General features: G+C 46.3%; 4 protein-coding genes and 1 non-coding gene across 23 annotated transcripts in view; 3 read left to right on the forward strand and 2 right to left on the reverse strand.

Moving 5' to 3' along the window:
* Positions 1-48: 48 nt before the first annotated feature.
* LOC6529948 (centrosomin) lies at positions 49-11,354 on the forward strand. Of its 10 annotated transcripts, XM_015197041.3 has the most exons (11): positions 49-334; positions 5,029-5,072; positions 5,474-5,847; positions 5,911-6,174; positions 6,251-6,418; positions 6,483-6,701; positions 6,773-6,836; positions 6,897-7,138; positions 7,523-7,717; positions 8,171-10,295; positions 10,362-11,354. In XM_015197041.3, exons 1-11 carry the CDS (start codon positions 150-152, stop codon positions 10,616-10,618), a joined length of 4,137 nt encoding a protein of 1,378 aa, XP_015052527.1. In that variant the 5' UTR covers positions 49-149; the 3' UTR covers positions 10,619-11,354. The 10 variants fall into 10 exon arrangements, with proteins under 10 accessions (XP_015052527.1, XP_015052519.1, XP_015052523.1 ...); XM_002090867.3 differs by lacking the exons at positions 49-334; positions 5,029-5,072 and adding an exon at positions 5,220-5,403; XM_015197033.3 differs by lacking the exons at positions 6,251-6,418; positions 6,483-6,701; positions 6,773-6,836; positions 6,897-7,138 and having other exon boundaries at positions 50-334; positions 10,362-10,429; positions 11,147-11,354.
* LOC26534917 (lysozyme 1) lies at positions 3,490-4,935 on the forward strand. Its single transcript, XM_015197365.2, has one exon. It carries the CDS (start codon positions 4,291-4,293, stop codon positions 4,852-4,854), a length of 564 nt encoding a protein of 187 aa, XP_015052851.1. The 5' UTR covers positions 3,490-4,290; the 3' UTR covers positions 4,855-4,935.
* Positions 11,355-11,694: 340 nt separating the features above from the next.
* LOC6529949 (phospholipid-transporting ATPase IA) overlaps positions 11,695-16,221 on the forward strand; it is a 25,421-nt gene continuing 20,894 nt past the window's right edge. For 4 of the 10 annotated variants that reach the window (XR_005560673.2, XR_005560672.2, XM_039372624.2 and 1 more), the window contains exon 1: positions 13,174-14,502. Coding sequence is in view for 7 of the 10 variants with exons in the window: in XM_039372624.2 (XP_039228558.1) it covers positions 13,908-14,502 (595 nt within the window). In the remaining 3 variants the exon portion in view is untranslated. Of the gene's footprint in view, positions 12,225-13,173; positions 14,503-16,221 lie in introns of those variants that run through there. The other 6 variants (XM_015197046.3, XM_039372627.2, XR_001454206.3 and 3 more) reach the window with 4 other exon arrangements.
* Trnai-aau lies at positions 12,773-12,846 on the reverse strand. The gene has a single exon. It is a non-coding gene; the product is annotated as a tRNA-Ile (tRNA).
* LOC6529951 (trypsin alpha-3) overlaps positions 15,772-16,221 on the reverse strand; it is a 905-nt gene continuing 455 nt past the window's right edge. The window contains exon 1 of the mRNA XM_002090869.3: positions 15,772-16,221. This exon is cut by the window's right edge and continues 455 nt beyond it. Coding sequence (XP_002090905.3) covers positions 15,822-16,221 — 400 coding nt within the window. The 3' untranslated portion in view covers positions 15,772-15,821.

The raw sequence follows: 16,221 nt of genomic DNA on the forward strand, positions 1-16,221 counted from the left end.
CGGCTGCATTTCGATAAGCGACGCCAGAAACAGCTGTTTCAGCGCGCTTCATTTTCCAAACAGAAAAAAGCGTAATTGTTAGCGTCCTTTGTCAAATTGTCAAGTGTTAGGATTATTGTGTGCAAAAGTAAATTATTTAAGGACCTTCCATGGACCAGTCTAAGCAGGTTTTGCGGGACTATTGCGGCGATGGCAATGGTACCTGTGCATCGTCCTTGAGGGAAATCACCTTGATCGAGACCGTGACCAGTTTCCTGGAGGAGAATGGCGCCTCCGAAATCGACAGAAGGGTCCTGCGCAAACTGGCCGAGGCCCTGTCCAAGAGCATAGACGAGTAAGTGCTATATGCCAGTATAAACAATAACATACCAATAAGATGCGTTTGCGCACTCATCGAATCTCCTGTCTACTGAGAGTGCGCAGCAGATGATCGCCATGTGACATGGTGATCGTGCCCACTGTGATCGGGAACTAACGCTCTCAGCTGGAGCTCTCCCAGATCCGCAGTGCTCGGCCCCATAGGGGGAGGCACGCTCACAGGCACAGGCGTACAATGGGTGTATTACCCACCCCAAAAAATTCGAAGAGAGGAGGAATAGCACATCTGCACTGAAACAAATTTAAAGCAATCTTTCCATTATTTTGTATTGAGAAATAAAATACATTCAGTAATTTCAAAATGCAATCTTTGGTAATCCTAAAAGCTTTACGTTTGTTTTGTAACATTGTATGCAATACCACCTATTTAAACGTTTACTTTAAATATTATTTATTCGCCAGAGAGAGTAAATTACGTTGTTAAAAGTTTGGTACCAAGTACAAAAATAATTATTTACAGAAAGTACTGTATAATTTTAAATAATAGTTAGTGGAAAATATTACAATTTTATGTTATTTAAACCCTCTTTTCTTTAAAATTTAGATTGAAAATAAAAAAAATTTAGTTTATATTGGTAAAAGCACATAATCCCTTAAGTATGCAACTGATATTTGGCGATTATGCGTGCCCAATGAACCGAGTCTTTCGCACTGCCTTCTCGCAGTGTACGGCATTGGGAAATGCGTAACATCTGCTGAGCGCATTTTCCGCTCCTCGCAGATGAGTCCGAGTGAGTTTTCCGCCCCTTTCCTGCGTTCTGCCTCGGGTCGCCCTGAATTGCTCTGAATCGGTCGCATCGCAGTTTCAGTTTCAGTCAGTTATGTTCTAGCTTTCGGTTTATTTGGACGTGCAGAGAGCGTTTTTCGGTTTATTTTGCTTGCCTCTCGGCTATCAATCGTGCCATATGTACATATATACACACCTACTCATATATATATATATATATACGAATGTAAATAGAAACAATCAGCGGGTCAAGCGTTGTGCGGGTGTGTGAGTGATTGATTGTACATGCATATCTGTACATAAGTGCAATTGTTTATATTGCACTGCGAGATACAAAAAGTGATAGATTGATTTGTATTTACTGCCCACGGCGCTGTGGATAAGCGATTCGGAGGATGCTGGTGCTTCTCGGTTGAAAAACAAATCGAAATACTCAGATATATGTACATATAAAGTACAAAGTGTGCTCGGATGTACAATAATGTAATATATACTTAGAAATACTAAAGATATCTGTGCATGTGCCCCCTGATGTTGTTGTTGTCGTTCGCTTGGTTTGCTTTAGTTTGTCGCCACGATGCTGCGGCTAATTTTAGTCGGGGAAAAAGTATACGAATTAATTTGTTTGTGGAATAGCGCATTTCATGGATTCAATCGACAGTTGTATCATCGTATCATTGGCTGCGATTTCGCACTTCCTGGAACTCTGAGTTTCCCCCATAAGTCGTCTTATCAGTCGGCGGTTTTGTATGCCCCGTGTGTGTGTGGGCTAGTTGCACACACACACGTGCATCCATCAGGGGTCATGGCCTCGTGGAATTAACCCCTATGGGGTAAAACGGAAAAGAGCACCTCTTTTGTTGCCCTTGCAAACTGCAATGCTCGGTTCCCTACCCTCGAAAAAAGCATCCTGGTTGGTAAAGTACAGTATCGTACATATAATGTGTAATTTGAGGCGAATTTATCATGCAAATGGGTCATTCAATTGTTCGAATTAATAATTAATCATGAATTTTAAAGAGATACATTAGTCATAATATAATTGAGTAAAATGCTGAGATATTTGAGGGCATCCTCTGAGGCGTTGTTTATAAAGAACCACTCTATTGTATCGCTTATTCAATTGACATTTTCTTTGTTATTTTGAACAATAAACATCTTGCATCAAATGTATAATAAACGAAATCGAAGTATTTGTTGTTCTGCATATAAAATATGAATTAAAATATATTCTGAAAAAAAAATTTGGCCTGTCCGAAAACCTTCAAGATGCAGTACGTCCTTTAGCATATGGTTATTGTCTGAAATGCCTCCTTCGCATATCACTCGATGCTGGCTCGATCCACTTCTGTTTATTGTTATTGTATTTCTTTGTTGATTAAAGCAGGCGCCTTTGTGTGTCGTTGGCCATAGTTTGACACCCACTCGAGGCGCGCCAGGCAGCCAGGTAGATGAGTCTGCGTTCCAGGCAAGGTGAGAATGGGGTGCTAACTGCTGTTTACCTGCTGATGTGAGGGCTCTAAAATGCACCCGCTCTGCAGTTCAGGTGCTAACCGAAGAGACACATGTTCCAGCACGGTTCCACTGCCCACCTGTTGGTGTTATTGACCAGGTCGCTCAGCTGGCGCTTCTCGACTTGAGCCATTGATTTTCATTACCACCATAGTAACCAGCGCGATAGCCGAAAGCCAAAACAAAACAATGAGTGAAAATGTTTGGCAAAGTTTTTTCGTTCCGTTCACATTTGGCAGTTTCTAATGCGGTCGCCGCTTTGCAGTTTGCAGTTTGCTCAATTCCCAAAATAAATAGCGACCAGAGGTGCGTGCAGTGTATGTATGTGGTGGTAGTATCTTGAAAGATGCGGTGGCCCACATGTGGCGTCGTCCATCCCCCATCCTCTCGGGGATGGGATGCATCCCATCCGTAGGAGCGCCAGACTCTTTGAAGCTTCTTCCGCTCTACGGCTGAATGCTCCTGATTGCTGCTGCGCACGTCGCATCGCCCAGCAGCCCATGACTCATGGCAGCTCGCCCCTTGGAGGGCGACATGGCGGATACGTAACGAAGTCTGGCGTGCGCCGCGAAAGTATTTGGGGAATAAAGCCAAGAACAACAACAACAACAGCCAGGGATGACGTGTCCACCCCGTGTAAACGCAACTAATTAAATCTCAAAATTAGAGTCGCTGCAAATATCTACAGAATCTAGTGAAGGAAAGTGTGCATAAAATATAAATAAACGCGAGTAAGAGCGCAAATGCTAAATGAAACATAGAATATGGCGGGTATCTTTCGATCTACCTCACTGAACCAATCGGCGGATGTACCTGGCTCCCCATTCAAGAGATACTCTCTGAATTCCAGCAACTCGCCATTCTGGTAAGTTCTATATTCTGTATTCTACATTCTTTATTAGTTGGGCCCACTGTACGTAATATACACTGTCTAATTGGACCTCCCTCTTGCCCGATTCACCGGCGGATTTAAGGCGCGGAAGTGTAATCTCATCCATTCCGACTTGCGGCTTTTGGAAGTGCGATCATTCAAGTGTGACTTTAGCTGAAATTTAGTTCACAGCGCAATTGGGCAGAATCGAAAAAAGAGGTTGATTGCCGATTTGGGCAATTGGGTGTGTCTACAATTGATAGAACAAACGTACTGTGCGGTTCATAGTTTTATGCTGCTATTCAATAGTTTTGTTAACCTAACGATGAAGGTCAAACCGGGTTACTATTTCAAAACTGGATTAATTGTAAATATTTCAAAACACGTATGGAAAGTTTCGCCGTACTTAATATCATTAAAACCATTTTAGTTTGCTTGTGAAATCAATAAGTAACCCACTGTAGGTGCTCATTTGATTGAAAATGATTCTGCTACTTTCCCGCACCAATGAATATCTCGTGAAAATCAAAGCAAATCTCTTAATTAGACAGTATATGCCCAAAATAGAAATCTCGATCATTTCCAGTTTCGTACAGGGGAGAAATGTCATTAATTAATAGTAGATTCTTAGCAGTCAGAACAAAGTGCAACGCAACATCAAACCTTGTTGCAATTGTCCGTCTATTTTCCACTATTTATTGCCGATTTAAGTCATAAGCCGGGCCAAATAATGCAAACCGGTTATAGAATCGGATTAAGCGCGCTAGCCAAGATCGCTAGATACTAGTGTAGAGATATCTTGATGGCCGGAGGTGGAGAGCCACTTCGTGACTGGAGCCCGCTTGGAATGGTCCGATCAAGTTGGTCGAAAGTGAGAGTACTCCCGTTGCTGTGGTTCCTGTTCCACGGGATTCCCCCGCTGCTGACCATTCGCCTGCAGCCCTGCGAACTAGCTGGCCAACTTTACATACTGGATGTCCCGAAATCTGAGTTACCCTTGTGGCTTTGTATTGCCGAATTTGAGAGCCGCTTCAACACGCACGTTGTGGGCCAGGCCAATGCGGATGGCTCCCGGGACTACGGAGTGTTCCAGATCAGCGATCGCTACTGGTGTGCGCCGCCGAATCGTACGGAGTACTATGCATTCAACGATTGCAACGTGAATTGCACTAGCCTTCTGAGCGACGACATCACCATGGCCGTCCAGTGCGCTCGGCTCATCCAGAAGCAACAGGGCTGGACGGCCTGGTCCGTCTACCCGGAGTTTTGCAATGGCACATTGGATGCCATCGATGAGTGTTTCCAGCCAGGGAATGCCACTGATTTGAAGGCCAGCGACGAGCTGGCGGAGTTCAAAGATTCTTAGAGATTGTCTGCCCATTAGGTCATCACTGCCGAAATATGAAAATTTATGTATGCGAAATTAAAATCTTAATTACCGTTTAAAGTCGACTTGTTTTATTGGACGTTCTGCTGCGAGGTCACAACGAGTTGCTTTTAGTGTGCTTAATTAACTGATTTCTCTCTTTTTTGTTTACAGCACCAGTCCGGGAGCCCTGCAAGATGTCACCATGGAGAACTCATGTAAGTTTTACCATGACTATGGCAGATATATTCTCCTTGCTAAGTGGACATCTCTAGAGGTGTTAGATTTAGGTGTTAGGAATTCGATGGTTTTTCTACTTTTTTCAAGCAGGCTATGAACTTTACGTCCTACTTCATTAGCATGGAAACCATTGCATATTAGGATTCCGTTTTGGCTACACACACGAGCATTCGTACATTTATTCGGCCGCGCCGTTGCCATTTTATATTTTATATGTGGTTGCGCCCTAACGGCTAGGTGAAAGCTAAAAAATCATGAATAGAAATCGCTCATCGACGTCGCATAATCCGAGAAATCTTAAGATTCTTAGTCAGTGAAGATATCCTCATGCGTTCCTCGACACTCCAAATTAATATCAATACCTCCGTCTTCTTTGCAGATGCTAGTTTCGACGTGGCGCGACCTACGGGCGGCAGCCACTCGCCCTTGGCGATGCAAGGGCGCTCTGTGCGGGAGTTGGAGGAGCAGATGTCCACGCTGCGCAAGGAGAACTTCAATCTAAAGCTGCGCATCTACTTCATGGAGGAGGGTCAGCCGGGTGCCCGGGCCAACCATTCCTCAGACTCCTTGAGCAAACAGCTTATCGATGCCAAGATCGAAATCGAGACGCTGAGAAAAACCGTCGATGAAAAGATGGAGCTGCTCAAGGATGCCGCCCGTGCGATTTCTCACCACGAGGAACTGCAGCGCAAAGCGGACTTTGACAGCCAGGCAATGATCGACGAGTTGCAAGAGCAGATACACGCCTATCAGGTGAGTTTTATCCATGCCCTTTTTGAAAGCAGTAACTAACAGCATTTATTTTCGTTTTCCTAGGTGGCGGAGTCTGGTCAACCAGGCGAAAACGTCGCTGACGCCAAGAAACTGCTGCGCCTTGAATCGGAGGTGCAGAGATTGGAGGAGGAACTGGTGAAATCCGATGCACGTAACATAGCGGCCAAGAACGAGCTGGAATTCACGCTGGCCGAGCGCCTGGAATCCCTGACAGCCTGTGAGGCCAAGATTCAAGAGCTGGCCATCAAGAATGCCGAGCTGGTGGAGCGCCTCGAAAAGGAAACAGAATCCGCCGAGTTATCCAGCGTAAGTAAATCGATTTAGTAGTAATTCCCTTGTAGAGTATTCGGTAACTGGGTTTACGAGAACCCTTTATGTTTAGAAGACCCTAGACCCTCTTAAGGCTGAAATAGAAGTCTGTAGGAGGGAGAACCAGAAACTGGTGACCTCCACTCGAACCCTAGAACATGAGCTGCTGCGGCAAGTCGGCTCGATGAAGGAGGCCGCCAATACGATGGACGTGCAGCGTCAGTCCATCCTGCTATTGGAAGTGAGTCCCAACCTCCCACTTCCTCAGCCATACCCACCTCAACTTGCCATCCTCCCTCTCCAAGGCCACAATCAAGCGTAAGGAAAAGTCGTACGGAAGTATGATGAAAAACGTGCTAAAGTACGAGGCATTGATAGCCAAGTTGAATGCCGAACTGGAGATAATGAGGCAACAGAATGTTTACTTCCGTGAACTGTCCGAAAACCTGCAGCAGAAGGAGGTGCGGCAACTGGATCGCGGCGTGGCCATCGTGCAGCCGATGCGCATGGCGGCGGATGCCGGGGTTGGTATCACATCTTCTCTTGAACGTAGCGGCAGCACATCCTCATTGCATTCAAACTTCTCATCGATCAGCGTTTTGTGTGGCAGTCAGGGACCATCGTCGCACAAGGGCCCTTGCCATTGGAAAGACAGTCAGGTGAAGCCCTTACCATCCAGCGAACCGTGTGCTCAGCTCCTAAAACGTCGTCGTCCACAGCTGCCGCAACAAACGTATCCGTGTCCCCAGTATATCTATCATCAGGGGCATTACCAGACCAGACATACCCATTCCCAGCTGATGGCCATGACGGCGCCAAGTACTGCCTTCTACAACTATTCGCTGCCAAGCTTCACTGGATTCCGGCAGTTCCTTTGGCGCTGGGCCACGTAGCCCTCAAAATCATCCTCTTGGTGGTGCGGGTGCACTCCTGCCTGCAGAATACCCATATCCCGCTTAAAGTGTCCTGTGAGGTCGGCCATTCCTTTCTCGGAATCGGACTCCCGTATCTTCCATGTCGGATGAGCTGGCCGTCTAATTTGGACGGCATCTTGTACTCTATTTGATCATCCTTCGTTTCGGTTTCGTTGATAGTTGAAAGAAATCCATCCAATACAATGAATCCGAAGTTGTCCATATCCATATTCAATTCGAACAATGTCGCTCCCTCAGACGTCGACAAATTTTTTGTTAAAGTGTATTAAATTTGCTCACCTGTCTCTGCCTCAATTGAATGAATGTTGCTGAGCTCCATTAAACGTATTAGAATAAACCTTAGCTAAGACTTCGTTTTTTTATTGCTCCAAAAGCTGTAGCCATTTCCGGTTTTCTCTGGTCACTTTCAGGCCAAGCGAGATCTGGGCGCCCAACTGGCGGATAAGATTTGCGAGCTGCAGGACGCCCAGGAGAAGCTCAAGGAGCGGGAACGGATCCACGAGCAGGCCTGCCGCACCATTCAGAAGCTAATGCAAAAGCTGAGCAGCCAGGAGAAGGAGATAAAGAAGCTCAGCCAGGAGAACGAACAGTCGGCAAACAAGGAGGTAAGGATTAATTCCCAGTTATTTTCCATTTGTTTATGGCTTTTCCACATATGTACTTACATATACAACCAAATATTTGCATAGCTTTGTTAATTGAATTAGCAAAGAGTGAGTGACTCATTCAGCATATGAACATTGTTGTTTGCTTTGTCACAGTACTTAAATTATTAAACGCGTTATTTGTGCTCAAATTTAAATTTAAACACACTGACCCTCGATTTCTCGAGTGCGCCACATGCACTGTAGGCTACTAGGGCGTAAGAATTGCTAGGAATACCTAAAGATGTTTCGCTTCTATAATTGAGTGACATAAATATGTCGCCCAACAAACTGCTTATAATGCGTGACACAGAAAAATATTATTTAAAGACATTTTTTTTAATTCTAAGTTTAATCTTGATCTTAGTTGTAAACAATATATTTATTTTACAAATGATGATGTATTTCTTTTAGAACGACTGCTCTAAGACGGTAATTTCGCCATCCACCAGCGGCCGTTCCATGAGTGACAACGAGGCCAGCTCCCTGGAAATGTCCACCAACCTGAGGGTGCGCTACGAGCTAAAGATCGGCGAGCAGGAGGAGAAGATCAAGCAGCTGCAGACGGAAGTAAAGAAGAAGACGGCGAATCTGCAAAACCTGGTCAACAAGGAGCTATGGGAGAAAAATCGCGAGGTGGAGCGCCTCACGAAGCTGGTGGCTAGCCAGCAGAAGACGTTGCCGCAGATAAGCGAGGAATCCGCCGGCGAAGCAGATCTGCAGCAATCCTTCACGGAGGCGGAGTACATGAGGGCACTGGAGCGTAACAAGCTACTGCAGCGCAAGGTGGATGTGCTCTTCCAGCGCCTTGCAGACGATCAACAGAACAGCGCTGTGATTGGGCAGTTGCGCTTGGAGCTTCAGCAAGCTCGCACGGAAGTGGAGACGGCGGACAAGTGGCGTCTGGAGTGCGTCGATGTCTGCGGTGTGCTGACGAACCGATTGGAAGAGCTGGCTGGGTTCCTCAACTCTCTGCTGAAGCACAAAGATGTTCTGGGCGTGTTGGCCGCAGATCGTCGCAATGCCATGCGCAAGGCGGTGGATCGCAGCTTGGATCTCTCCAAGAGTCTTAATATGACCCTGAATATAACGGCTACATCCTTGGCTGATCAAAGCCTTGCCCAGCTGTGCAATCTCTCCGAGATCCTGTACACCGAAGGCGATGCAAGCCACAAAACTTTCAATTCCCACGAGGAGCTGCACGCCGCTAGTTCCATGGCTCCGACTGTAGAGAACTTAAAGGCCGAAAACAAGGCTCTTAAAAAGGAGTTGGAAAAGCGACGCAGCTCAGAAGGACAGAGGAAAGAGCGCCGCTCCCTGCCACTGCCCTCCCAGCAGTTGGATAACCAGAGCGAGTCAGAGGCCTGGTCAGAGCCTGATCGCAAGGTTTCCTTGGCACGTATTGGCCTGGACGAAACTTCCAACAGTCTGGCGGCGCCGGAGCAGGCGGTCAGCGAGTCGGAAAGTGAGGGAAGAACCTGCGCTACCCGTCAGGATCGCAATCGCAACAGCGAGCGTATCGCCCAGCTGGAGGAGCAAATTGCCCAAAAAGATGAACGGATGCTTAGTGTACAGTGCCAGATGGTGGATCTGGACAATAGATACAAGCAGGAGCAACTGCGCTTCCTGGATATCAGTCAAAAATTGGAACAATTGCGAGTTATCAACGAAGCTCTGACTGCGGACCTGCAAGCTATTGGTTCACACGAGGATCAGCGCATGGTGGAGTTGCAACGCCAGCTGGAGCTTAAGAACCAGCAGATTGACCAACTAAAACTGGCTCAAAGCACTCTGACGGCAGATTCACAGATAACCGAGATGGAACTGCAGGCGTTGCAGCAGCAAATGCAGGAAATGGAGCAGCAACACGCCGATTCAGTAGACAACCTGCAATCGCAACTAACGCAACTCAAACTAGATGCCGCGCAGCAGTTGGAGGAGCACGAGCGCCTGCACCAGGACGCTCTCGAACGCGACTGGGTGGCACTGACCACTTACCAGGAGCAGGCTCAACAGTTGTTGGAGCTGCAACGATCACTGGACTATCACCAAGAAAACGAGAAGGAGCTGAAGCAGACACTGGTCGAGAACGAGCTGGCCACGCGGGCCCTCAAAAAGCAGCTGGACGAGAGCACACTACAGGCCTCCAAGGCGGTTATGGAGCGCACAAAGGCCTACAACGACAAACTGCAACTGGAGAAGCGTTCCGAGGAATTGAGGCTGCAACTGGAGGCGCTCAAGGAAGAGCAGCAAAAGCTGTTGCAGAAGCGCTCCAACAGCAGCGATGTTTCCCAGTCCGGTTACACATCCGAAGAGGTGGCTGTGTCCATGGGACCGCCATCGGGTCAGGTTACAACGTCCAAGCAGGCTGGTTCCGCAGTAGTAGGCCAGAGGGTAAACACATCATCTCCCGATCTTGGCATAGAAAGCGATGCCGGCAGGGTATCCAACGTGGAGCTATCCAACGCCCAACGAGCAATGCTTAAGACTGTAGAGCTGAAAACGGAGGGGGCAACGAGCTCAAAGACAAAGTCAGAGGGTGAGTTTAGGTCAAACTTCTACAAAAAAGAGATTATCCAACTAAAATCTGTTCCTTTCACCACAGAATCTGCTTCACCCGACAGCAAGAGCAACCTGGCAGCTGGTGCAGCCACAGTACACGACTGTGCCAAGGTAGATCTTGAAAACGCCGAGTTGCGGCGCAAACTAATCCGCACCAAGCGCGCATTTGAAGACACCTACGAAAAGTTGCGTATGGCTAACAAAGCAAAAGCACAAGTTGAGAAAGACATCAAAAATCAAATACTAAAAACGCACAACGTGCTGCGAAACGTTCGCTCAAACATGGAGAATGAGTTATAACGATCGCGCCGACGTCCAGTATATCAGCATTAACCTGAGAGGCCATTCACCCAAAGTTCAATTGCCATTTCAAATTGTTCTTTCCATTCATATAATTTATCTGCATTGTATTTTGTTGTCTCGTTGCTAACTTGATGTCAATTATTTATGTTTTTTTTTTGCTTTAAAAGACCGAAAACAACGAAGCTATTAGTACGAAATACCCATGCATTTTCTAAAGACTGTTGAGGGAATCGAACCCATTGAATGAAATATCACACACCTGTTTTAAGCACAAAACAAAGCTAACTTGAAACTGAGTGCTGACAATATGTATCTAACCCGGCGCACTCATTCATATTGAATGACACATGTATATTAGACTGTATATATATCAATCCCCTAGTATCATAACTTTTACGAATATTATCTAGCATACTCGACCCGATTCTTGTCTCGCATAACCCTCCATTTTGCAATCACTTGCGTGTAGTTAATGCCTGATTAATGTATTCTCCTACGCTTAACTGCTCTAATCCTTGATTTCAGTTAACCATCGAAACGGATATTGAAATAATTGTTTGACTTGCCGGCCAAAACGGTTTAACTACGTTGCCATCCAATAACTCTTTTTTCGTTCGAAACATCCCTTTGTACAATGTGTAAAAAGTAGTGTGCGTTGTCCTGGAGAACAAGATCTAGAACTTAAGCCATTTGTACCCGTCGTTTTATGGAATAAACACTTGCGTTAGAATTATTTGTACGTGTTTTGTATTAACTGGAGTTGTGGGCGCGACGAATTTTTAAATAATGTGCACTATATAGGATGAGGATGGGTTGTTTATAAGGTTCTAGAACTTAATGTCAACTTAAATATAAAAAATCATTTAATATCCTAACTGCATTGAATATTTTGTTTGTTCCATGCCAAACATAAACATACAAAACTAAAAAAAAATGTTTAACGGACTTTTTGAATAGTCACCCAACGATAGTCGCTAAATTGCAAACAGCTGTTTTGCGGCAGCGCTGCCAGACCGTCGAGAGTGCGAATGCAACCGTGCCAGCTGAAATTAATAAAAAGCGCAAAATGGCAAAAAACAAAAAGCAGCATCGCGACTCGTGTTTACCATAACTATAGAGCCATAAACCGTTAAGGCAATTTGGGTTCCAAGTTCAGTTGGAGAAGAAAGCTTGCAACGGTGTAAGAGCACCTTATCGCCTTGCTTGCGGCTTTGTTTACCACCTTATCAAAATAAATATATGTACATATGTACATATGAACGTAGGCTATGCACATACATTATTCACTGTGCTCAAATAGAACGCCATGCAATCTATCAGTGCGTAAATATTAGTGCGGTGTAGTGTTTAGCATTTATGTTTGCTGCCATAAATGATTTCGCCTTCTTCGCGGAACTGAACTGAACGGATTGTGTGGAATTGCATCTACAAACGGAAGCCAAACAAGGGCCGCTTTTCTTGGCTTTTCCCCGCTGCGATTCTGTCTCGGATGTTTGTGCTCGGTCACCAGTTGCTGCTCGCCAAGAAGCAATGCCCTCCATTTCCCGCTTTCGACTGTCGTTTCGCCGCAGCGAGTTACCCGAACCCGGCCTCCTGAATACCTGTAAGTAATCCCAAACCTCAAGCCCTTCAGACCCTAGCTTCTTTAATCTTTAAGCTGTCGGCTCTCAAACTGCAGGCTTGTCTAATGTAGTCATACTTACACACATTGCACATTCAATGCATTTACATATTCAATTATTATTCGTTTTTAAGGGTGGTATACAGTTATACAGGCTAACAGTTATACCACCAAATGAACTAATCAGGTTATTAAATTCCGAGCTAATCGAAAAGTTTACTTTACCTGATCTATCAAATTAGTCACCGTAACTAAAAATATGTTAGTAAACGATAAGGTTCAGCATTATATTATGTTTACCTCCCAAAGTTCTTTAAAATTCGTCATAGCCAAGTAATAGTGTATAGCCCGAATAGTTTACAAGTTGAAAACGCCCCAAAAATAGAATATGCCAGCAAATATTTATAAATGAAGTGTTGAATCTCGGTCTCTGACAGTACGACGATAAGATTACTTAACGAGCACCTGGATACCAACTCTTCCACATGGCTTTCATAAATAATAAAAAAAAAAAAGAAAAAAAAGCATATTGGCCCATGAGGGGATCGAACCCGCGACCTTCGCGTTATTAGCACGACGCTCTAACCAGCTGAGCTAATGGGCCGCGATGACACGTTGCAGCGGAAATAAACTTGAGTGGCAAAAGCAGAAGCTAGTGCGCTCTCGCCTGAAAAATGTAAAATATAAACAGTCGCCTCACTTTCATAGTTGCCCAATTTATCTCGTAGTTTATTTAGTGCTGTAGCGTGGCCCACATTGAAGCGGGTATTCCTGAGCGACACATATATATTTTTGAAAACTTTTCATAGTCCACAATCGGGAAAGTTCGGCTAAAGGGCTCGGGCACTCGTATCCATGGACCGAATGCGGCTGTGTGCGAGTTGATGTCCCTTTTCCTTTTGCCCGTGAAGGATCCGCAGTTGGCTTTTGACTACGGTTCGGTTTGGACGTGCTTTTTTCCGCGGCGCTTCCGCCAGGACCAATTGCCTTCCCTTGGCATGGGAAATCGTTGAAAGCGGCCCCGCAATCCCGCTCCTTTTCGTACTCTTTGCAATTACGGCGTAGCGTAATTGGAGAGGTGTAAATTCAAAATTTAGCACTGCAGTTGCTGTGCCACTTGGAGTTGTGAGTGCAGTTCGATAATCTGAAGGTTTCCGCCGTGAGCGACGCTTTAATTATTTTGACTGTCACAGATTTATGCTCGGAGAATGCGATACCATTCGATTCGATTATAGGAAAGGAAGGCATTTAAAAGTATATAGATACTTGTATCTCCTCCGCAAGTAAAAGCGCGCCCCGACTTGATATGCGTGACAAGCAAACACCATTACCCCTAAATGTCAGAACTGCAATGAATTTTTGATGTACTGGCCGGAATCCAGGCCTTTAAAGTCGCTCGACTAATGGCAGCGTCTGATTCGGCAGTTGTTCCGGTTCTCAACACCTGTCAGAGTCAAGGCCCACAAATTGGGCAAAGGAATTGGGTAAAGGAAGTCGGTTTGGAGACGACCATGGAACCACCCACCAAACCAGCGGTTGAACAGCTTACATAACGAGATTGGAGAACAATTTGGTAGCCACAAGTGCCTTGAGAGTGCCTGCAGACTTAGAATACTGACCAAGTAGTGCCTTGGGAGCCAGTTCCTGATTGGAATAGCCTTTAGAATGTCGGGCAGCTACCAGCGCCAGAGCCTGGAGCTTCGGAGTCCGGGCCATGGATCTGGGGGCGATCCCGATGGATGTTTGCGGAACCATTCGGGATCTTCGGCTAGCCAGCGAAGGCGGCAGCAACGCGTCGCCCAGCAGCGGCAGGACTCGTGGTTCCGGCACTCGATGCCGCCAGCAATAAACCGAGACTTTGAGTCCCTGGAACACCTGACGCCAAGGGCCTCCGATGGCCTGGATGAGCAGCTAGCCGCCTCCGTCTCGCACAGTGTGCACAGCGGTGGCAGTGTTACGCTTTGCGGTCCGCCGGACCATTCCAGCATCCACCTGAATAGTGCCAATAGCAACCTCGGCTTTATTGACTCGGATACGCCCAATACGCCGGTGACCCCGGTCTCTGGACTGCAGCCCCCTGCCTCGGTGTCCACCTCCGTGGCCGGGACACTCTCCTCCCGTCGTCGGTCATCCAACCGCAAGGATTCCAAGGGCTCCATACTGTCACGTCAGAGCGGCAAGAGTCGGGTTTCCGTTCTGGCACAACGTGGACTGCGAATGACGGCCTCGTTTCTGCGAAGGAAGCGTACGGAGTACGAAGGTGAGTGCGGGCTTGGCGTAGATGATGGATTCCCAAAAATTCCTGGCTAGTCAATAGTCAATAGGCTAGTCACCATCCGTAGATGCTGCTTGTTCGTCGGGCGGGGCCGGGCCGGGCATCTCCTTATGCCCTCTCGCCTTCTCGTTTCTCGTTTTGGATCAATAACGTTGGCGCCCCGTGGTCTGTGTTCCAGTGGAGCGAGGGTGCGGCTTTTCACTACCAGTAGCTCCCGGAGATTTGTTTGCTAACTACTTAATTTGCTTATAGACCGCACACTTTCAATTGACCCGGTCAATATACGCAAACATATGCTGTGCTGATTTTCTAGATTTGGCGCTTTTGGAAGGTCAAGATGGTTTTCGCTTCTACTTAACTACTTATACTATGGCGCACTTTTGTCAGTTGATATAAATCTGTCAGATGAACAGTAGTATTCCATAACGATTAAGACTGTTATTTATTATTAATATGCCAATGGAAATATAACCTGGTTAAAATAATAAATAATTTACAACACCTTGTATGTATTTGTGCACAAACCTTTCCGTTGACATACAATTAAAAAAGCTTTAAAAGAGCAATTACAAAACGCAAACAGAATGTTTGCACGGCATTATCAGGCACTTCTGCATTCAGAATTTATTGTTAGCTATAAATTAGTTATTTAAATGACGACTATCGAACGTTGTAAAACGCTTAAACCCCTCAGGAAAATTGGAGATAACCAATTTGAAGTGCACATGCACTGCATACAGAACATTTTTGTTCACGAACAGAAATACGTAACTTAAAGGAAGTTTAAATAATTTAGAACTTAATAAGCAGTGAGGAAGTTAAACAATCAGCAGAAAACGATGTAGTAAATGACATCCAAAAATTGTATTATTGAAACCAAATCAGGCAACTTAAATTTGGTTTTAAATAAAAGCGTGTAAATGTAATAGAGAGAGATTTTACATGTCATTCCCAGCCATGTCACAGATATGTCACCCGACTTTACTGGTCGTTGAGTATGCAAACGCTGTAACTGTCTTGCCATCGTGCCGCCCCTATTCCCCGCCAGAACTGAAGGCCCCACCCGGCGGCCAACCCCTGTGGACTGACCCAGATTGCATGAGCCAAACGAGCGGCGTGGCCCACAGGAAGGGCACGTCCTGCTGCCGCATGTGTGCTGGCTCTGAGGACCGGCTCTGGGGACGGGATTCAGAAGTCACTGCTGTTGAGCAGTAAATGAGCGGAAGCAGTAGTAGAAATAAAAGCCCTGCCAGCTGCAGTTAAACTACGTACTACGAGTGCGATTTTATTGTGCTTAACATAAGCTAGACAGTCTTCTGGGCCCTAAGGACCCAATCTCTCAGTTCGGCAACGTTGGCATACACGCCGGGATAATTGGCGTCGGCACAATCCCGTCCCCAGGAGACGATGCCCACCAGCTGGCCTCCGGATACCAGAGGTCCGCCAGAGTCACCCTGGCAGGCATCCTTGTTCGACGCCGCTGCACAGATCATGGTTGCTTGGATGAAGGAACCATATTTGTAAGTGGAACTCGCACACTGTGTGCGCCCCACAATTTTTGTGTCCACAAAGAGCAGTGTCGCTGACGAGGAGCCACCGGTGGAGGTCTTGCCCCAGCCTGAGATGCTAGCTGCTGATCCGTGAGCCGGTGTCGCACTGGCCATCGTAATGGCCTTGATGGTGGAGCCGAAGGTCAGCTTCGTC

The sequence above is a fragment of the Drosophila yakuba genome, chromosome 2R, assembly GCF_016746365.2.
Source record: "Drosophila yakuba strain Tai18E2 chromosome 2R, Prin_Dyak_Tai18E2_2.1, whole genome shotgun sequence".
NCBI lineage: Eukaryota > Metazoa > Arthropoda > Insecta > Diptera > Drosophilidae > Drosophila > Drosophila yakuba.